At 30.1% G+C, this 24784-nt stretch overlaps 1 protein-coding gene across 3 annotated transcripts; it reads left to right on the top strand.

The window, feature by feature from the left end:
- On the top strand, positions 1-24471 carry LOC143915675 (uncharacterized). Of its 3 annotated transcripts, none has more exons than XM_077436398.1 (5): positions 1-244; positions 13046-13181; positions 18354-18458; positions 23636-23821; positions 23902-24471. In XM_077436398.1, the coding sequence occupies exons 2-5, from the start codon at positions 13062-13064 to the stop codon at positions 24067-24069; spliced, it is 579 nt and encodes a 192-aa protein (XP_077292524.1). In that variant the 5' UTR covers positions 1-244; positions 13046-13061; the 3' UTR covers positions 24070-24471. The 3 variants fall into 3 exon arrangements, with proteins under 3 accessions (XP_077292524.1, XP_077292523.1, XP_077292522.1); XM_077436397.1 differs by lacking the exon at positions 1-244 and adding an exon at positions 12385-12428; XM_077436396.1 differs by lacking the exons at positions 1-244; positions 23636-23821; positions 23902-24471 and adding exons at positions 12391-12428; positions 19091-19495.
- The last annotated feature ends 313 nt before the right edge of the window (positions 24472-24784 follow it).

Raw genomic sequence — 24784 nt, 5'->3', positions numbered from 1 at the left:
AAGTCCAAGAGTCGGAACCGCGCCGCGACATCGCTTACTTACTACAACTAAGCTTACTTGTCTATTACGTCGTTTTCCGGTTTATTTTTTTACGTAGGTTACGGTCGCGATTGTCGCTGTTTAGACTCGTGTGTGATTTTCGCGCCAAACTCTCTCTTTCGCCGGTCGTTTCCGCGAGCGCGAACCGACGCCATTGGTTGATTCGAATCTGTGGCGTCATTTTGATAACAGCACAGCACAACAGGTGAGATTCGGCAATTCAATTTGATTACATCGTAATCTGAATACAATCAGGTCAATGCCTAGACCGTTTCTCGTACTAAAAAGGGCCGGATTTACTATCTATACTAAATACGGAGCTCGTACTAAAAGTACTTATGTACTACATATATAATATTATATATGAATAAATACATTTAAAATTTAAAAATATACATAGTATAAAACAGGAAATAGTTATGATTTTAATATCAAGGACACTACTCTTTTTTACACACATGCTTGTATCCACATAAATATATTTTCAATTAACAAAAAATATACCACTTTAATTATTTTGGCTTATTCATCTAAGGCACTGTATTATATGCAATAAATTTGCTTGATTTGTTTTATCGTTCTCTTACTTGGTATTTTTATAAAAAGTCTATATATGTACATACATATCAGTGGCGTGCGGTGACTTTTAAAACAGGAGATTAGGTATGGACAAAAAAAATATTTTTAATTTTGAAATTATAATAATCTCTCTTGAATTGATGAGTACAATTTTTCGTTTTTGCGCCAACAGAGATATCCTATGCAACCTACTTTTCTTAATAACATCTTGTTTGTCTTCAAAATTTAATCTTCTGAATGATTTGTCGAACAATCAATCAAGAATGTAACATTCCAAGGCTTCGTTATTTGTTTTCGCGCGCTCCGCACTGATTGGTTCTAAGAGAATCATTTCCATATTTGCAGTCAAAAAGTTATGTGTAGTAAATATGTGTTATTATAACAAAAAAAATTGACACAAATCAGAATATCCTTAGTGAAAATTCCATAAACGAGTACATTAAAAAATGTTTTGTCTTCGACGGAACGCCTATATGTACATATATAACAATTCGCCAGTATCGTGAAGGGAACAGAATCGAGACGGCGAGTCCGTGCAAGCGAACAACGCGACGGACCATACTATTACAATCCACTACCACTAACTTAGGTAAGGCCCATTCCGGTTTCTGAACTTCGCTAATAGAATGAACTATATCAATAAAGACAATGATTTGAATTTATTGTAATTGAATAATAGATATTTTTGAATTTTAGGAAAAAGATTTTTGGGAACTAGCTTAATCTCTTTAGTCCAAAAACGGCACACCACTAATACAGATGTAAATACATAAATATTAGCAATTCATTATTACAAACATACATACATATGTACTGACAGTGGCGTATCTAGAAAAATTGGGCCCGCATGCAAATTTTAACAAAAGGCCCAGCTTAGTATTTTTTTTATTAAAATTAAATTGATTATTTTTATTAAAAGTTTGGTTGATTTTTTCAATTCTTCGTTGATTTTTCACTAAAAATTGGTCAAGTTTTGGAAATATTATTATTTAATGCTTCATGTTGTTGTTTCATTATTTCTTTTCTATGCTCCACTCAGTCAATTATTTTTTTTAAACTATCAATTTTTGGATTGTTACTTTTTACAATTGGTTTATTTATTTACACTAAATTTATATTACAATTGGTTTATTTATTTACACTAAATTTTATTCGTACACTAAATTCATTTAAAATTTCTGATTAAAATAATAGAAAACGGATTCAAAAATTATGTTTGAAAAAAAAAACTCCACTTAATCACGTTATCGAATATTTCATTTAAAATAAAATAACTATCCGAAAATCTCAAACGATAGCAAATGCAACAACGTGTCTCTAGCGTGTCTGAAAGAAAACTGGAGATTGACATTAACAAATGAAGCGAAAATATTTTACTAACCATTGATTTTTTTTAACATCGTTTTTATAGATCTATTGCAAACAATCATAATTACTGTACCATAATGTAAAACTATTAAATAAGAAGTACAAAATCTTGAAAATTCGACACGCAAAGTGTTTCGCATCAAATTACGAGTATACATTTTTAATTTGTGCTTTTTTTTAATTAGTTATATGAATAATTTTTAAGACTTCCAAGAGTTTTATTTGAAAAATGTAAATTTTTGTATTTAAAACCTTTACCGCATGCCCGTGCAGCATGGCAGTTACGTGCCTAAGATATTTGATACTTCAAATCTGTTTAAAAAATGTAGAATCTTAATGTATAATGACAGTATTTTGATCTATGTAAATTTGTCCTTATGATAAATAGTCAATATTTTAAATAAACCATTTGCATATACTGAACGATTCACTAATATAATTTTTTCTGCTCATTAATTGCTATATGTAAATATTGTTCAATTGAATTGCATACATCAAATAAAATTTTGAATATTCAACATTTGGACTCTTATTATCATAAACACTTGAGAAATCTGACGACACGATACTAAAATTAAATTATAGTAGCGACCCAATAAAAAAATACCAAACGTTTAAGTAAATTAGTGAATTGCGTCACAGCAAAGGTTTATCAACACATATTAGACATTTGCAACGAATAATTAATGTGTAACACAAACGAGGAAGTGAAAGATCTACATTGCAACAGTCGACTTCCGGTTTTGTCTAGCTGACAAAGCTCTCTGCGAAAACCAGTCCAATCCGGACCATAATTCAACACCAAAGACTTTGCATAAGGATACTTTTCCAACATTAATGCAAATTTAATGGCAATTTCACCGTCGCGTTATGCAATTCCACATATCCGATTACTAGAGAAACCCATGACCTTTATTTTACAACCACCTCAGTAATTCATTAAATTAACATTGTTTTGCGATTAAAATGCGATAAATTTGCGCGTCGATTGGGCAACACGTTTATGTAAAGCTATGTACATATTTTTTTGGATAGTTATATGTTAAATTACATCTAGATTTAATCTGACGTTAAAATTCTCAAGGATGCCCTTTTTTATCATAAAATAAACTATAAAAATTACGCATAAACGGATATGACTACTTTTTGAAAGGTTCTATCGGTACGTATCCGTGAGATGATTACGAAACAAAGTGAACCACATTTGTGGTGAATCAGAGAGAGATGCTGGTTTAGTCCGTTGCATAAAAACGAATGGCTGTCTTATTATTCAATCTTATAATATAAGCAAATAAGCGAAGAGGAATCAGCTGTGAGCGAAACTGAAAGTTACTCTCACTGTGTCGCGTCCACTTTCCAAACGGGACAGTCGGCTTTTAATGGCCTTTATGATTCATACTGCACTTCTTAAATTATTGCATGTGCAGTTAAGCATTACATGCATTCTTGATTGACTGTCTGCTTAATCGCATTTAAATCGGAAAATCCATTACTAATCAGAGATCTCACCCGCGATAAAGTTTCATTATTCTCATACATATGTATACCGATCACGATAATAATATTACAATACATAAATGCATAACTGAATAATTTTAGTTCTTCATTTTATGAATTGGTATCATGTAATAAATTTAATGAAATATTGGATTTCAAATTAGGCATGATAGATTTTACTTAAAAAAATACATAAAACAACATTTTCGATAACATACAAATATATTTCATTATTTTACATCCGCAAAGAACAATATATCTATCATTAGTAACGTTTAAAACAATTATTTTTTTATTAAAATATTAGTCACACTTTGTTGTGCGTTGTCGTGTGATTTTTCCACGGTGTAAATGTTTATTATTTATGAATAAAAAAAATTCAATAGTTTAGCATTAGATTGTATTGCAAATCTAGTTTTAGTCTTCCGCAATCATTTTTCGATAATAATATACGATCAAATCGTGCATATAATATAATTACAGTAATAAATGCAGACTTTACGAATCGCAATTACAACTATGATCTATGTTTAAGTCAGTTGTCGATGCGTTTAATTATATAATGTCATCACCGAATACTTCAAAAAAACAAGTGTCAAGCATTACTATACATTTCCAGTATTTTAATCAGTGTTTAACATATATAAAAAATACGCAGATACTTTCAATTAGTAACTGTTTTAATTTAAGATATGTTCCAGTGAAAGTTAAACGCTGGTAATGTATTAATGAAACTGTTGAAACCGATGATTCATATTCACAAAAAATATAATACATATATAAATTCTTGCTGTTTTGGCTATAAAACAGCTAATATCAGAGTAATCTTTTAATTACTACTTCTATTAGACGTTTGGGTAAAATTTCGATGTCAATATCTATATGTGGATGATCAGTATTTATGATATTTTTTTATTAAACAGTTATATACGTGAGTATAAAAGTTATTAGTATAAATAAAAAGTGGTCATTTTTATTACAGTATGATCAGTTTTTTTATACAAATGTACAGTATAAATTTAATTTAATAATCATTATTACCATGCATTAGGATCAGTTTCTTTACGTTTTTATATGTTTACTGACCATTTAAAATTGTATACATTAAAAATTATTTTTTCATTAAAATAATATTGATCCCTTTGTTAATAAAATACTGATGTTAAATTCTCTACAAATGTTATTACAAATAAAAGTCAATAAATTTTCCAATGCAACCATCAGTAAATAAATTGAATCAAATTTCAAGATAGATATAAATATTTTTAAATGCTTACATATGTATGTATTCTACATATACTTAAAAAAATATAATTAAGAAAAAAATCATATAATTTCCACCTTGAAGGTTGTTTAAAATTGTTTGACTTTTAAAACGAGTTTTTAAACAATAAAGACAGTACAAAAGAAATGTTGTGCTTTAATACTATCATACATACATTACATACTATGACTTTTTTATTACTTTTTACTACATCAATTCATAGCGCAATGGAGAATGTTGTTAGCCCCATTATGACAGTATTGCACTAGCTTTTGCAATATGCAAAAAACGATATATCTTCTTCTGCATCTTCGGATGTTTTTGTACATGCATACATTTCGTAATCAAAACGGGTGATAATGAGAACCGAAAATATTATAGCACGTTCAATATTAAAATGTATGTGTGTACATAAATAGGTGTATGAATAATTAACTATGGTTTATTGAAGTTTGACCCAAAGTTTAAAAACACAATATACACTTGGTCTTTATTTTATTTTATTTTATTAATTGAAAAATCAACAGACAGGATGTACAGAGATAGGTATAAAAAAAACAAAAAGTAAATAAATAATATATGTAACATCCGAGTCCAATAATAGATTTTTACAAAAATGAAAAAGATAAATATAAGGAAAACAAATTAAAAAGTAAAGAATAAAGGCATGACAAAATATGTAGTACATTGCATAATTAAACTATAGTATTAAAATATTTGGAAAAGGTTATAAGATAGAATATAAGAAGAAATTGAAATTTACAAATATAAAACAAATGAAAAAGGTAAATACAAAATAAACAAATGAAAAGGAAAAGAATGAAAGCTATAATATGATTAAATAGCACATTACATAACTAAACTAAAGTATAAAAATAATGGAAATATTGGAAAAATAGAATAGGAGAAAAAATGAATCAATCGGTCAAGATTCTCTTGATGTTAGACCTGAATTGATGTAGGGAAATACCAAACAGATCAACCTCATTCAGCTCTCCGTTAAACATACGATAAACGCGCTGCAGATAAAAATATTTTTGGGAATTAGGATTGAAAGGATCAAGTGAAAAGAGTGCAACGCGTCTAGAGTATCGAACTGGGATTCTGAAATTGCATGATAAAAGATGACATTTACGAATAAGTGCGTAAAAATCATCGGCGTCAGAAATTGTTTGAAAGATTGCGCAGACGTCGTAAATTCGCATCATGTACTTTAGTCTGTGATGGAAATCTTGTCTGATAATTTCGAGACACGATCAAAGTACAATTGTATTACATACATATACTCAAGAACGAAAACATCTTATATGGCAATAAATGATAAATGTTTAATACGCTATTAAGCATTGCAAAGAAGGCTGTTTGAAATCGTTGAATAATTTTCAAAAATGAATTTTCCATGGAAAAATCCTTCAAAATTCTAAGCTAAATGATGAGCACACAACTTAAGTAAGATTGAAATTAAAATCGTGAGTGTCAAATCGCACACATGACATTCATTTTCCGCGAAAGTATGATTTTGGAAAGAAAAGCGATTCAATTTCGTGAGGCACGCTTCATAATGTCACGCTATTGTGATCAGGAAAAATACTAATAATAAGTTCTCAACACAAATGACACCTTTTGTCTCGGCGTAAAATGCGTGCGAATAACGACAAGTACGTGTGCGAATTTTATGGGAAGAGGCGTGCCCGAGTTTTCACACTTGCATTTTTTCTGTCAGATCACGCGCGAAAATTTTCCCGCAAGCGGGAAATGCTCACTACGTGGGACTATAATACACTTATACGTATGTAATTCAGTTTGCATAATCAATTTTGCATTCTTTGCCAACGCTATTAATGCGTTCGTTCATGTGAAAAGTCTACTATTACTCGATACATATTCGTTTTACATATCTAATACTTATGTATGATGCATTGCATTATGTACATAATTATTATTTCGCACCGCAATAACCTGCTTTATATGCGATCTAAGAACGATACAAGTCTAAATGTAAAGAGATAAATTGGTCTTATTACATAGACCATGCTAAAATTTGGATACGACAAATGTTGTAAAAAGTGCCAACCAAATTTTCCCAAGACAGATTGATTTCACTGTGCATTAATTTAAGCATGTATTTAATTACTCGGTAGCTTTTAATGTTATTGATCAGTTAATATAATAATGAATGTTCAGAAATATAATTAATTATCAATAACAATAATAAACGATCAATATATAAAATGAATGATCATTATATGAAATAAGCTGTCTTTAATTACAAAAGATACATATTATATTATACATATATATTTATAATAGTAAATATGTATTATATGAATATGGACATATATAGATAAAACGATCGTTTTATTTTGACAGTTGGCTAACAATTTAATTCTTGATGCTAACAAAACATGATGGATCTCCTCATTTTATTAAACTAAACTGATAAATTGAGCCATCAAATTCGAATTATTACTGATTATTTATTTGAAAAGTTACTGAGTACCTGTTATCAATAGCTGATCGAAAATCTTGTGGACTTTTTTTGATTTTACAATCAATAGTATTGTAACAGGTAAATCTGAAAAATTTGACAATCCAGAATTACCGGTAGATTAAAAAAAATGACTGGAAAAAATCGCGAATTAAGTGCATATACAGACATTATTGCATAATATTGCATATAAAACGATGCAAATGGCGTTTTGTGGTTTAAGTATTTTGGAATTCGTTTATTTTCAGTATTAAATTTCCAAAAGAATCCATTCTTGAGAATGGCTAAGCTGATGCTTACTTAGGACCAGGGCTGTGTAGTCCGATCAAAATGTATCGACTCCGAATTCGAATTTTTGTTATGATTTGACTCCGACTCAAACTTATTTTAGTAAGATCGACTTTTCTTGTCAATGAATAAAATTATTAGTAATGAAAACAATGTATGTATAAAAGGAATTGAAAAAAATCGCTAAAAATTTACATGTTACCTAATTTATTGAATTGTGGGTAATGAAATTGGTATAAATAAAAAGTAAGTAAGTTTCATACACAAACAAATCAATTTAATTAAAAAAATGAGAGTAAAATGAAAAAAAAATGAGTACATACATACATACATATGTACTCATTTATATGTGTATATATAATATAAGCACAAGAAAATAAATACATCAAAATACGTGAAATTCAACGATTTTATTTATAATTTAATTTAAATTCATGACTATTATAAAAAAAATTATTTGATTTCAATTTATTCATCGATTTACTATAATATAATTGAAGGTTTTAGTTGACACATACTGTAAATACAAAAATTATTATAATAAAAAGGAGTCGGAGTTGGTTGATTTTTTATTACGACTACGCTTGAAATGCTCCGACTCCACGACTCTGACTCCACAGCCCTAGTAGCAACACAGACCAACCAAATCGTAATCAATGCGATCAGACGGTAGTTTCCACTACGATCCAAACTTTCAAATGGTCCAAACTTTAAATAAATAAATAATATTGGTTAAAACAAAATTATTAATTATTACGAATGGACATTTATTTTTAATTATTCATGATTTAATTTAAACTAACGATTTTAGGAAAAGTAACCACATACAGTTATCTAAACCACGACTTTTTTATTTATCGATAAATACCGGTATACCGGCAGTGGTAAAAACTGTAAACCCCTTTAAGTATACCGGTAGTGGGTAAAACTGTTTAACGTTTACCGGTAAATTAATTTTGATGGTAAATTGCAATCCTTAATGATAATTGCCTTAAATGCCAATTATTATATATTTATTTTTCCCAGTATGAATAAAACACAATAATATTATCAATACCAACTACTTAAATCTAATATATAATTTTGAAAGAGACTTTGTATGTATTTAGAGATTTTGGTTCGTAGAATCCGTGACGTTCAATTTAATAAAATAAACAAATGAATATTCAAATAAGTTTAATAAAATTTAAGCGGTTTATATTGAAAATACCGAGCGAAGCCGGGTAAAACCACTAGTAATGTATAATTTGTAAAAATAATGTAATATTAACACGTACACATGATTATATACCTCCGTAAAAGTACGTGTGTAAGATAAATACTATCATTACACAGAAAAACGAAAGGAGAAGAATTTCACCGAACATTTCAATAAATTAATTGAAGAAGGAAGTGTTTTCTATCCCACGATTAAAATATATATGTATATAAAATAAAAAATAAGAAATCTTGTAATTTCCAAATTACACTTGAAATGAAATTAAACAAATTACAAAATTTACCCGTATATAATAATTTTAAGCGGAGAGTGTTGTAGCGATGATTTTACATGATTGAAATGGAAAATGATAGGGATCCTATGCAATGTATAATGGAAAATTGTCGATTTTGAAACGGTCGTGCTTTATTAGCAAAACACTCAGAGCTTACATGAAACGAGGGCACGCTTTTCGTAAAAGATGTTCGTGGAAAATTTCGCAACCCGCCAATCAACAACCAGCAAAGCTCTTCAAAAGAAAACGTTATTTTAATTTATACTATGCCGCAATAAGCCACGTTTCTATTATAAGATCATTGATTGACGTGCGATTAAAATATCACACGAAACCTCCGATTGAAATATATATACATATGTATGTATGTCGTGTTTTATTATACATACGTAAATATGATAAAAATAATAGCAATGCAAAAACGCTATTTCAAAATTACATATATAATACAAACAACGATTACATTACATACATATGTATGTCTTATTCACTTTCTATATAATCAAAAATATATAATGCATGAATTTCTTTTGCATATTACATTGTTTCTACGGGTATTGTGATGTAATTTTTTTTTTTTTAATCTTAAACGTATTATCAGTTTGATATAATATATTCAAGCGGATGATGATTTCAATAGCAAATTATTGTCGTTTGTGTGTCACATCTCCAATTGATATCTTCATCAAATAATTAGTGATTATAAATGTAATTGCTGATGATTTGATGTGTTTTTGCTTTTAAGACAGATCTAAATCCGTTCACCGGTCAAGGCGACTTGCATCACGTGCAAAACGTAGATTATGCATTTATAATTCACCTTTCGCTAAAACGTCACACCTATTATTATAATTTTAATAATAATGGGAAAATCTCCAATAATGAAAATCGTTTGGAAATCTTTACATATAAAGTCTGGTTATACGGTGAATAAAAACACATTGAGTACGAAGGTTTTGCTGTGATAGCGTGGTGTCGAATACATATAATACGGTTTGAACGTATTATATGTATGTATGTATGTATGTATGTATAATATGTGTTTCGAGCGAGCGAATGTATATTTGTATATATGTCAGTCGCATTGAGAAAACTCGATTTTCCGACGATGCTGAAATTTTAAGCTGAAAATAAAAGCACAATAGGATAATAGAAGTGCGGCTAGTGTGGGCAAAACTCCTAGGAGTAAGAGGGCGACATATCCATCGAGGAGGTGTATTTGGCCAGCTTCGAACGAGGACTCGTTTCGCCAATTCTCAACATCGGGGCCGCACTGAATTTATTATATTCAATTTAAACTTTTCTTATGGAAAATTTTAAATAACTAGGATTTGAATTACGTGTTTGATGCGTCACGATGTGTATATGTTACAGTGAACGCATATTTCAAGTGAAAATATATTTTAACCAATTCAAGCAGTGAAAATGTACCAAACAATGAATTCACAACGTTTAAATTTAACCCTAACAACCCAATCTTAAATGAATAGGGCCAACCCTTACTTAACCTAACCTATCCTAACCCTTAAATAATACCAACCGTAACAATCTAATCTTAAATGAATAAAACCTACCCTGAAAATGTAATTGGTTATGATTTCACTGAAACGTCAATGAAAATATATTTTCACTATGACATATACAATTCAACGTATCTTTATTTCAATGCCATTTCGAGATACGTCTCCCCACAGTTTTAAGAGGCTTATTATTGAAAAAACGAAAAATCTGAAATAAAAGGAAAGGCTTAATATTAAAAAAATGAAAAATCCTCATCTTAGATCAAAATCAAACAAAAGTCTAAGTCTATGCTGGACAAATTCTATCAAATCAAACAGCAAATTTTCATGATTCAACCAGATTTTTCCCAATTGATTCCTGTTGTTATTATTTTATTTTGATTTTATATCCATAAACATTTGCCCGCGGCAACTTTCGCTGCACTTTTTTTAGCGAATTTGGAAATCGAGTTTTCCACTATATGTATATGTAAATATTGTACATATAATATAATATGTATTCAAGTGACCAAATATGTATGTATGTCAATTAATACCTGAAATATTTTTTAAAAAAGGGAGTCACGCCATTTATATTACTGGCATTTTATGCATGACGTCTATAGCGGTCATATGCGGGGAAAGAACTAAGAATGTAGGATAAAAAGATGTAGTCAGTAGAGTGAAATGAGACCGAGTAGCGTAAAATGGTCGTTGAGTGGCTTAAAATAATGTTTATTCGGCGACATTGTTCGACGTGTTACATGTATGTAAATACATATGTATGTATGTAGGTACAAGTTGACAACTCTTCAACTCATGCATCCCAACCTAATTATTAATACATGCATTCTTCTAGGCTAGAAAACTAAATCCCACAATAATTTTAAATTAAATACATATACATACATATGTACATATGTAGATAGTGGTGAACGGACTGCATTATTCGACACAAGAGGATTGACCACACAAGTTTTGTTTATTGTTTTTTTTACTATTGGTTTTCTGTGTGCAGGATCTTCGTTTGATCAATACTCGTGTTTGTAATCTCCTCCCTTGTAAGGCACAATCATAATAATATAACCATAAATAGAATATACATATGTACATATATATTATACATGTATGTAGTATGCGTATATCTCAAATTCATTCATGTTTCTTTCATATATACATAGATACATACATACATACATACATATGTATGTTTGTAGCTCTAAAGCATGTAAATTTAATTTATGTAAATACATTGTTTAATTTACATATAAATCTTTATATTTTAAATATTCTCAAGTTGAACTCATAATTATCGGTTGCAAAAGATTTCAGATAAAATTCACATTAAAACAATCCATTAACAAAAACACTGAAGGTGATATTTTACCGGTATAATAATTATATCTCATTATCGACATCTTTTCATTATTGCATGTTGCAATTAAGCCACGACAAATTCTAAAAGTGCATTTCCCAACATATGTACAATATGTAGGTAGCTTAAAAGCGCAACACTTGCACTCGCCTTTGTGAAGAATTGAACCGACCACAACCCCCTAACACGTTCACCTGAGTACTCCATTAACCATTCCAAAGTTCTCCACACAATTTTAATATACATACATATACAATAGAAGCTTTGGCCAACGTTCAAACGGACAAGACTCAAGGCTGCGTCGGGTTGGAATAAGTAAGCAGTTGGCAAGCACTGGCCATTCACTATCCTGCAACACTTTGCCCAGGTGCCACCAAAGCACCCATACACGTACGATACTCACAGAATTGTGTTGGCGCCTTTTTCGCCCGTCGTAAGACCACCTCCTCACGTGGTCTGCAAAACTCCAACAGCCAACAGACACTTTCCTCCGCAGAGTCACTCGTTAACAGGCGGCCGTTGCGGTTACATCTCTAGTGTACATACCAATATTCATTTTTAATATACATACCTGTATACAAACATATGTTTGTGTATTTATTTACTAAGTGCATATAGTGGTTTTGTTATCGATTGTGATTATTGTAAGCGTGTGGTCTTTCAGTGTTCAATTTCTTGAAATTTTTCTACTGAAAAGTCGAAATCAAGAAGATTTTGCACTGTTTTCAAATGGTGGTTGCTACTGCAATTTTAGTGTCATTCTTTTAGTTTTATTTTACATACAAAGATTCAAATTTGAAATTCGTTGACCTTTCTAATGTGTTAATTTATACATCAAATCTTAATTGATCTGTGTCACGATATATTGTAGAACAAATCGTGTTAACGCTTACGGTGATAATGAAGATGATAGTTTTCTGACTGGGTGGGGATATAAAGCCATAAGGTGTTACAGAATAGAATTATAATATAATTTATGAAACGGTTTTTAGCGTATCACTTCTTTTTACGTAACAATTACGTATCGATTGTGTGAATAAAGCCTACCTATATAACAACTTTTACCCAGCCAGCGCAGACTGTTGAGAAACTCACTGACGTGATATTCCAATTTTTTACCGCATTTAATAACGTACGCTCTTTTATTCTTTTCAGCAATTGATAAATAATAATGACGAGGTGGTTGTGTCTGCTGTTGTTGTCTGTTCTGGTGGTGCAGGTCGCATACTCACACCCCAGGGTCAGGAGACAGATCGAGTTGCAGGACAGTGAGAATTTGACACCAGTAGACGTAAGTCAAATATTTTACAACTATTTCGTAAGAAGCGTTGACATTTTGAATTGATTTATTTTTATTGCATTCATCTGGGTTAATGATATTCTTGTTTTAAACATGCTTTACACAATTTCATGTTTTGATTATTTTAATTTGATCATTGTTTATAATAAATATTGGGATTACATTGAAGATTTATGATTCGGAACACAATGTATAAATATGTATTCATTTTCGAAGAAATGTTATTAATTACTTCAGTAAGGCAACAGAAGTTTGCCTTGGAATTTCGAAACGTGCTATTTTGAAATCGTTAAGAAGTTAACACGGTGTGCTGTAAAAACTTGTTAAATTCGGAGTGCGATTAAATTGTATCTGTAATAACAAAAACTTCATTAGTAGTATCATATTAAAAAATTGCACAAATGGCAAAGTTATCATTGATAAGACTTACGAATAAAACAAAACCTTGGGTTTCGATCTTGACCACTCGTCAATGTCACTGAAATTCTTCACATTTTATTTTCATTCGATATTTTCCTTGAAATAATATTATAAGTTAATTTATTACACAAAATATAAAGTCAAGCAAAATATGAATTAAAAAATTTAATTTAACAAAAAAAACATAAAATAATTAATTAGTATAATACTTTTGACCATCAACATTGGGGTTTCTTGTTATTACCTGTAGATTATTCAAGGATATATTTATCGTTGAATATTTATTTTTAAATAAAACAATGATTTAATATTTTGAATGGAAAACGCCAGTTTTAGAGCACTAATAAAAATTAAAGTGTAACCTGAGCGTTTCACACGGTTGCTTCTTTCTAAATTTTTCATTTTTATGTAAATCGACCAAAATTCCTCAACGAAACAATTAAAAAACACACAAAAATAATACAACAACAGCTCTTTATTGAATTTTCACAACGGCTTCCGCATGAGTAAACCCGTCCTTGTTTACTCAATTAACATTTCTAAGGTCTAATCGAAAAAAAATACAACGAAAATATGTCCATAGTTCACAGTACGCAATTCCAAATAGAAATCGTTCAATACTTTCTTCTAATAGACAAACAATCTTGAAAAGCTCTCGAGATATCTGAAATGATGAACAATATCATCATTGCCTAATGTCTAATACGTTTATGAAATACTTTTACTTGGAAAGCAAAAGTCACCCGAATTTATTGTATTTTCGTGGGTCAACAGTTTATTGCGAGAGAATTACATATTTGTATTAGCCGCATGTCTATTTGCACCATCATACATATTCGTATTACATCATAACTTCACCTCACCTATAGACATCTCGATGGTCAAATAAACGGCCACACGGCTAGGCTATTTCAGGATACGTGACAACACTTTTTACTGCTTCAATTTTGCCGGTAATGTACCGTATGTATGTATGGACGATGCAATTTTGTAATGGATATGCTGTATTTTGCGGAAGATTTCACTTTGATGTCCTTTCACTGTTACATGTAAGCTTGAGTGAAGTCGGCCCCGTTGAGACGTTTTAAATTTTATTTAAAACCTTATACGAATTTTGTAATCATTTTTTTAATCAAACTTATAATCAATCAGAAATAATAAAAAATATCCGCGATGCATATAATATATGAATATATTATGATTTTTATCAAGAGTATGATTTTATGATTATTTTATAAAAGTTTTGATGAGATATTCGATACAATACTGATAGAATTTTAAATGATCTTCAATATACATAAGTATAAAAGGAAAATAATTTACTGTTGTCAACTATTGGAATTTAACAATTTATGGATACATTGGAGATACATACGTATATTAAATAAATTTTTGTATAATATTATAATTAAATTACCCGGCGTTTTTTGTGTAACTGAAAATTGAACACAATCAGTTAAAAATATAGTCTTTTCAAGAAGTTTTTCTACGGTCTAAATTAGAGAAGGTACATACTATGACAAAATAATTAAAGATGTAGTTCTAGATGATGAATTGCCAATTTTCCCGGTGAATAAACTAAAATTATATATCTGAAACAGCATGATAGTCGATTCAATTTCGTTTTAACGACATATGTCGCCAATTCGTGTCGCTTTGTAGCGCACTTCATACATAAGCTGAATTCAAAATCGATTACGAAAAAAAAACACTTGATCGAGACCTTGTACACGTACACAATTCACAATGAGATGATGAGTGAGTTTGGTCAATACTATATACAAGTATCATAACAAACATGGTAATAGATTCATCCGAACAGGATATTCGACTGGCTTTTTCAACAACTTTTTATTATAGGGCCCAAAGTAAGCAAGCTTTGCATGCAACTATTATATTGTTAAGTATTATTGCACATATGAAGCCGTCATCGATTGAACTTTACTCGTTATAACGGCGTTGGGAAATCGCCTCTAGAATCTGGGTTGATCATCACGCTCGTTTAGCTGGAACTGAAGCCGCAGGGACGCACACTTGCATACGTAAAACGTCGTTTCATAACCGTTCGTTTTATTTTTTAACTCGACTAAAATGGCTTTTTAAACTCGTCCATTATTGTATTCAAAGAAGATTGCCTGAGAATTACAACTTTATGCAATTTTTATTCCGGTATTTTGCAGTGCCTACTTGAAATCACTCCAATCGTGCTGAAAAATAGAATCTTAATCAAATTTCCGGGATCGGAATACTTTTTATATAGGATATTTATTAATTAACACTTTTTTGCGACACAACTCTCATACGTCATAAGCCTTGAATTGTGTCGCAAAAAATTGCATGATTTCACGGTAGTTGAAACGAATCCTTGAAGAGAACTTTTACATTACTTTTTAGTATATGTATGTATGTAGGTTGTACATATGTATATAAGTTAATATTTATATAATACATAAAATCACGAAAATCTCACTATTTATATTTAAAAAAAGCAATACTATATTATAGAAGAAGTTTTTAATCATTTAGATTTCAAATTACATATTTATAACACTCATAGACAGCTGTCCAAATTAAAGAGATTAATCTTATAAGATTTGATGTATGAATTTGATTTAATTTATTGACCAGCACGATTTAAGCACCTGTACTGATGTTAAGGTCATTTTCGAGTCTTTTTTATGATCAGGTGACCCAAAAATGACTTTTTTCAAGGTGAAAATGATCAGAATAAAAGTTTTCACGGTCAGAACTGTAGTTCAATTTTTTCATACTGTGGAGAATTTTTGAAACTTTAGTACTTCAATATTGGGTCAAATTCAGTTATTTTCAAATGCTCTTTGTACAGTCCTGAGACAATAATTGCGGCCTTCAGGGACAAATTTAGAGCAACTATGGACAGATTAACATCCAACGAGTCAGAACGATCGTCGCGCCCCAGTGAAAGTTGTCACAGAACAAGTTTGCAGAAGTTAGCATTGGCCCAACAGGTCACACTTTAAGTGACCTACTACATATAATTTATATTTAGTTTTTCCATTTAAAAAAATTAATGTTTCAGCAAGTCTCATAGGCATATAAGTACGTATTCAATTTCTTACAAAATAGGAAAGAGAACTCGATAAATTTTGACGTAACCCACACACACTTTCTTTTGCATGTCGTTAGCATTCATTATATTACATCGTGTGACGTGTCATTTTTTTTTCTCTAGTGAAATTTGTCTTTATTGAGTGAACAATGTTTATCTCGTTTGATCCACTTTTCATGCACAATTTATTACGCCGATTGGAACTATCTCGTAGACAAGGTGAACGGCAATTCTATGTGGGCTGATTTTTTACTTTATTTTAATCTTTCTTTACGAGAACCGAGTGAACGTTACTTTAGTCTTAGATACATATTTCTGCTCTATAATTTTATGTAATCTTTGCGTAGGTTGATTTTAAATTTATAACATAAATCACTATGGTTATGAATATTACTGACAGCCAATAAATGACAGCATTATTTAGTTACGATACTGTTCAAAAATATTCAATAACAAATTTTCACTTTCGGAAACTATTGTTAGTCAACCTAGTGATCTTTACGATTATTTAAAACACAAGAATCTCGATATGATGGAGGTAAAAAGTCGAGAACCTTTTTGAATGTCGGTCTCAAAATCAACAATAAATATTTCTTCTAAATAAAACTAATATTTTTTTCGAATAATTTTTAATATTTCCCTATATCAATATATCTGAAAAAAACACTTCAATTAAAATATTAGAACATCAAATAATATATGTACTTACGATCTGAGTGCCGAGTGCTTAGCAGATAAATAAAATATCTTCACGTCTAAATACGACTAAATCTAGCTGAATTACTAAAAGTAATCTAAAAAGCATAAAATATAATTTTGATATGAAAAAAATGTCGAAAAATAAAATTTCACAATTTATTTATGCGACAAACATTAACCTTTATAAATGGGCAAATCACGAATACTACACGTGTAAGCTTAGCTTCAAATTAACATAATTTTAACTATGTTACTATGATATTTGAATTATAATCACCAATTAATTAAATAAAATTCTTTTCATCCGACATATAAAAGTATTCCATATATGTAATATATTTTTTTACAATAATTTCTAGTCTCTTTTATACGAGTGCATTGGAATCTGACGTCATTAATATATTAATATTTATATTCTATATCTCTAATTGCATGTATTTTATATAAACGAAATGGAAGTGATGATTTGCGAAGCGGGTAAAATGGAAATGAAACGGACATAGCAATTCCGTACCGGTCTGTAAGGCGTGTGTCACTTGGTACAATTTCCGCACGCAATTTCAAAAGGTGGTAAAGCACACCCGACTTGGTTTACTGTCGACAATAAATGCTCGAGAGAAGACTTGAACTTACATAAGTCTAGATCGGAGGTTCGTTGGCCTTTTTGCGACGCGAGAGCAAGAAAGTGAGATTGCTGTAGAAGGCGAAAGTCAAATCTCCTACATATACATAAGTATTCATAACTAACCTACATGGGTGCTCACACTATATTATCTTACCTATCCATTTATTACTTACATGCGTTATTATTGTTATAAAATTGAAAACACGCGAGGAAGAAGACAGGTTTATATTTCCGCGGACAAATACAGCCGCGTTACATAAATTATTACAATAAGGAAAAAGCGTATCTACACATTGAATTGTGTTAACTTTTTCTTTTTGGTTTATTGCAGGATGAAGTAGCGGGAGATGATGCCGACAGAGACAAGAGAAACTTGGAAGGTGCCACTCAAGCCAAATATGGTGCCAAAAATGCCATTCTTGGTTTTGTTTTCGGGGTAAATAAATTTAATTATTCATATGTGAATTTGGTTAAGTGAAGAAAATAATATATTTTCACGAAATTTATATTGAAACATATATGTAAATATATACGTAAATAGTTTAATATTTAATATATAAAAAAGAGTTATAAAATTTAATATACATATATTACGTTAATAAAATGCCAAGTCAAATTATACAAAAAATCAAGCAAATAATTAATATAGTATGTTCATGACAATTGCTGTTTTTCAATTGAAAACAAATTTTCAATTTGATCTACATATGTATTAACATTAATTGAACTATGTATATTAATACAATATTATGACAACTGTACAAGAACTCCATATCATACCTTTCTTTCTCAGCAGTAATATGTTCTCGGATTGGTTTATTTAAAATGTCATCAAAATTATGTCAAATATCATACATATATAGATTAATTATATTAAAGAAACTATTTGATACTAATTTAAAAAAAATCCATAGTATCTATAATAATTAGTTACAAAAAAAATAGCAACAAAAGCACTGTAAAAGTGAATGTTCACTTTTTGTATTGTGACTTTGATCTTGATCTTGTTTTATGATTAAAAAAATATTTGTTAAACATAATTGAGATGGATTTTTTGGTAAAATATAGAAAATCAACCAGCTGATCGATTCCAAGACACGTTTCATTGACCAATTGGACAAGCAGAACATAGTCCAGAATAAAATGTACGGAATCGAAGCACCGGGCTCTCCAGCCGCTAGTTTGGGTAGCGTCTTCTCGTCGATCATTTCTCCCAAGATCAATGCGTTCACCGGTCTCCTCGGAGGACTCTCCGGAGGATCTTCAGGAGGTCACGATGGAGGATCGGGTGGCAGTGGCCTTGGCTCCATCTTGAGGATCTTCACCAGCCTGTCTGGCTCCAGCTCTGGAGGCGGAGGCGGAGGCGGTGGTGGGACTCTCACCATTTCCGATTCGTCCGATTCTCACGAAGACGACGATGACGATAGCAATGAATAAACTCAATCACTTCTTCCTATTCTTGATTAGTCTTTTGTGCACCAATTCAATTTTCTTTACTTTTTTTACACCACTCTCTATAGCTAGAGGATCGAGTATGTGCTGTTTTAATCTATCATATAATAATGTATAATATTCTATACAAAAGAACTTCAATCAAACAACTTACACTATGAAAGTTGGTAAATCTTACTTTGACTACTCACATACAATATGTGAATGTAAATTGGATCGTCGATTTTACTATACAACGAACGAACCACGATAATTATAAATATCTACTACATACATTACTAACAAAAATTTAGATTAAGTGAATATATATTTTATGTATTTTATATGTATTAAAAATAACATAAAATAGTTCCTTTCATGCTTGAAAGGAATCAACTTCGTGAATGTTTTACTGTGCCATAGATATATCATTATCTATAAAATATATTTTTAAATATATTTAAACATCTCTTTCCTCTACTCTCTTTCTATCGAACTATTCTTTTGTATCAAATCTTCGCAAAACTTATTTATAAATAATAGAACGATGCTCAATTGAATTGTGGTATTTTTTAGGAAAAAGTTACCAATATGAATGTGTGTATGTATGCATATAAAAATTGTAAATATTTATTTAATTTAGAAATAAAATTATTTCTAAACTATTGCCTACTTATAGGGGGAAAGTCATTTCTTTTTTGTATGAAACTGTTGCTTTTTTATTTTTTTCTGTCTTAAATTCTTCTAATTCTTTCGTTTTGAAAGTCTTTGTGTATATAAGATTCAACTTTTTAGTACTTTTTTATCATTTAATTTTTTTGTCAATATTTTTTCTTCGAAGCGAACTGAAATAAATTATTTTTTATAAAATTTATGATCTCTTTTCTTACATCTTTTATTTATATTTGGTATATTATGTTTCTTCCCTTGTCCTATTCCCTTTTCTATGTATGGTATGTAGTTTCTTATACAGTAGATTGATTTGTATAAAAAGTAGTTTTGTAAATAAGTACATATATAATAAATTATAGATTTTTATGCCGAAGTTGTGAATTGGTCTAATTTGATTTGGACCACACGAGTCTAATAACACTGTTTGATATTTGATTCTCACCTTGAACTGAAAAATGAGAGCGATTACCAAATTACCATTAATTCAAACGTTCATTTCACACGACGTAATCGCCTACCTGCGTTAATAATTTCATCATTTTCATAGTGTGACGAAAAATTTAAATTTGCAACATTCAAAAATACATGCGAATGTACCGTTTTCAATGTGAATTACGCATTTTAATGCTGTATGCGCAATTACTCATTTTTCAAAGCACTTGTGAATAATGCGAGTTTTGACCTGAAGATCAACGGCACCATCTGTCAATGTGTGAAATTCCGGGCTATTATTTTTGTCTAAAAATAAAATGACAAATGTCACACAAAACAAGTAAGTCCCAATTTCAATACAATAAAAATAGCAGGAGATTGTATTTTGCAATAAAACACTAATAAATTCCATATGTATACGTATAACAGCACTCGTGAATTGTAGGTACTCAAAATCAGTACCAGTACAGTAATTGGAATTAAATAAAATTGCTTATTACAACATAAAAGCCTATTTCCTAATTATTTAAAATCTTAAACTCATTATCTACATAGAAATCGCATATATTTTTTCAATTGTGCTGTTGAAAATTTAATTCGAAATTCTTAAAATAAATAATCAGCAGCTTGTGTTATTTATGAAGTCGATTATGAAATCACATTAAAAGTACCTCTTTTGAAGTATACATTATTTTTAATTCAAATGTCAATTAGCGTAATATTTCATTACTAATCGATCGATAAAAGACCAGGAAGCTATCTGATGAAAGTCCATTAACGTCTAAGACTTCCGAAATAATAAATAATGTCTAATTAATTTTATCAATTAAATTGCGTAAGATTATCGTAATAGTCCTTGACCATTTTAATTTACACGTAAAATTGCTTAGAGTGATTCCATAATACCCAATAATTACATATCGTGGCGCTATTCTTTGTATTTGATCGGATGCAAGATTACTAATTATACGCACTTTTTTTGCAATTAAAATAACATCATTCATTGTGAATTATCTGAATGCTTACATGGAAATTTAATCGTCTTACATATTTCACGATTTTGTTTTCCGCATTGTAATGAAAAATTTTAGGTGTTTACTTAGAATTAAATTCGTACGTACTCATCGAATGCAAATTTTGGTATATTCTACTTGATAAAATTATTCAAAAACTCTTTTACAGGGTCATCTTAAGTGTGTATTTAATTAAATGAGTTTTTATACAAGAAATATTACGTGAATTGAATAATTTAAAAATTATATATATAAAGATGGCAATCTGTGTGTGTGTCCTAACGCTAGTCGAACATAATTAATGAATCGATAAAAAGCCTAAACTTTATATAAATTCTCATTCGGAGTCGAACCGGCGAACACAAATATCCTCTTATACATACATAGGTATACCTGAGTTCAGAGACTTAGCCGTGAAACCATCGTCGAATATTCAAATAGTCCTTTTTTTTAAACATTAATTGAAGTTTTTCGTTCTCACCATATAAAAATACGTAATTATAATAATTTTATTTAGCGAGGTTTTGAACCATTTTTTTGTTTTCATATTAAACAATTAAATATATATTTTTTAATTAAAATTAATTATATTTTAACGATATTTGAAAAATAAAATTAATTCGTTGTCTCGGATCGAACCTAGGCCGCTCGGTGGCTTGACCAGTACACCACGACAGCTGACAAAGGAGGTACTCTAAATTTAATATATATGTAATTTATATTATTCAAGGTTGCGAGGTCAATGACCGGGGTTTGTTTATACATAGTTGTGGGTATTGAGTTTTGTAAATTAAACATACATTTTTGCTTACGTCACGCGATGTAAAAATACGTACTATTCATATTATCCGATTCTGATTCGGATTTCAAATTCGGGTTTTATAATTCTATTGTTAATTTTTAATGCATAATTTAATTGGCATAACCGATTCCCGATTTCTGTTTCAGTTCCGATTTCGATTAATTATTACTATTCATATTGTAACTTTATTTTAAATCATGTATCAATCCGAAAGCACCCGTTGAAATTTCAATGGGCATAAAACTAATATACTATAGAATGAAATGTTTCGAAACTTGATGTTTCGTTCAAGTTTCTAAGTAGAGAGGTACACAGAGAGGTGCGCGGCACGTGTTATTTCTAATTGCTTTTAGTATACTAGATAGATAGTTCGCCATAGCTGTACCGCAGCGTCTTTCAGCTCCTGGAGTATTTTCGGTGATACTTTATACCTGTATTTACATACTTAAGTTTTACAGTGATCGATAGCAGTGATTACCATATTTGAAGAGATATAGGAGAAACTTATCGGAATAATAAGATCGTACGAATTGCATATCCACGTGTAAACTCGATATGGACAAACCCTGTGGTGTGAAGATACACCTCTCATCACTGGATTCCACTTATACGTACCGCGCCGCACTTTTGAGTGTTCTTACCATAATTCAATGAATGGTTTCACAAGTTTTTCAATGAATGGTTTTTTCACATTTTCAAAAAATAGACTGAAATAGTCTCACCGTTTTCTATTTGAGGTATAATTTTCAATGCTGCTTTTCAATTCCTAAACGAAAAAAATAGCCTATGAGATATTTATCAACAGACTTATGAATATGTATATATTAACAGACTTATGCATATGAATATGTATACATACTTACATATTTGAAAACAAAAATTTTAATTTTTTGGCAATGCGAAGACCACTTCAATATTTCGTATTTAGGCCTGAATTATTTCATAATACGTAAAAATTTAATATATGTATTTCATTTAAGTAATGAGTCATAACTTGGTGTATATATTTTATCAAGAAACGAGGTTGGAAGATTTGTCTCAAGATATGTGGCTCGTAGAGTTCGTTGTAGCATCTCGTTACGACAAATTCGTAACTAGAAACCTTAATAGAGACTTGTATGACTCGGCAACGGTCGATTTTCGGTACCGCATTTTAATTAAATATGATTGTATTATATACATATGTATTACAAATATTATTACATGTAAATATAAATGAATGATATTTTGATATGTAATCAAATAAATAATATATAATTACAGAGCAGTACACCAACCCAGAGCCAATCCAAAACGACACGCCGGCCCCGTACTACTATAACGACCACTACAGACAACATCCCGGTTTTCGACAGGAACAAAGTCAGCCTCCAGTTCCCGGGAGAGCTGTTTGGGCCATCCGTGTCCCTCCTAATCAAGTCTACTAAAGTTATCGGCAGCGTCATACAGGTTCTTCATCGTCTTCCCAATTTAATCCTCGAAGACGTAATGGACGTTGGATTTACATAAGTATGCATTTTGGTTTGCAGAATTCAGCTGAACGCTATCGCACTTTCTTGGGACTCTTCAAGCCGTTCTTCAGGGGCGTATTCGAAATTAAAGGGCTCGATCCGGTGACAACGCCGAAACCAATCAGAATGAAATCGTCCACTAAGGCATCCAAGGAAAATTCGATCAACAACGAAATTCGACGATAAATTTTTAAATAAAACAATGTACATACAAAATTCGTTTGCCATTTCCTATCATTTTATAATTTTTGTTGGTTTTTGTATAATACAATTTTTTTTTAATTTTAACTATCGTGTGTGTTCTATTAGTACACAATGGTCACTCGATCGGGTCATATGTAGTAAGGATTTTGTAGAAACTTAGAATGTTTTTAGTTTAAAAAATTATAATTTAGAAAAAATTGTATAGAATTTTAGAAATTTCTAATAAAATATTTTGGCCATATTTTAATTAGTGTATTTTCGTTGGAGGTTTTCATTTATACATTTTGTACAGTAACTTTGATACTATCCTCAAACTGTTAAAATATTGTTAATTATGCTGTGGATTTGTATATATGTATGTATAATTATTTAAATAAAACTTTCAAAAAAAAACTTTCGTTATTATTAAAAATATTTATGTAATTTATATTTAATTTATATAACCAAATACATACCACATATATATTATCGACAGTTAAATAAAACCAGAAATAAAAATCATAATAATAGAGACATCTTTAAGACGACTATTGAATTACTTAGTTTACTTTCACTTTCGTATATGACGTTTGTAATTTTTTTGAATATTGACAGAAGATGTAAGTATTTTCATTGGTAAATTACTTTTTTAAATTTTAAATTGAAATATTTTCTATTAGTTAAAAATGATCAGAAAAACGAAAAAAAAGTTTCGCAG

The sequence above is a fragment of the Arctopsyche grandis genome, chromosome 8, assembly GCF_051622035.1.
Source record: "Arctopsyche grandis isolate Sample6627 chromosome 8, ASM5162203v2, whole genome shotgun sequence".
NCBI lineage: Eukaryota > Metazoa > Arthropoda > Insecta > Trichoptera > Hydropsychidae > Arctopsyche > Arctopsyche grandis.
Note: the sequence above shows the minus strand (reverse complement) of the source record. Positions and strands in the feature narration are given on the sequence as shown.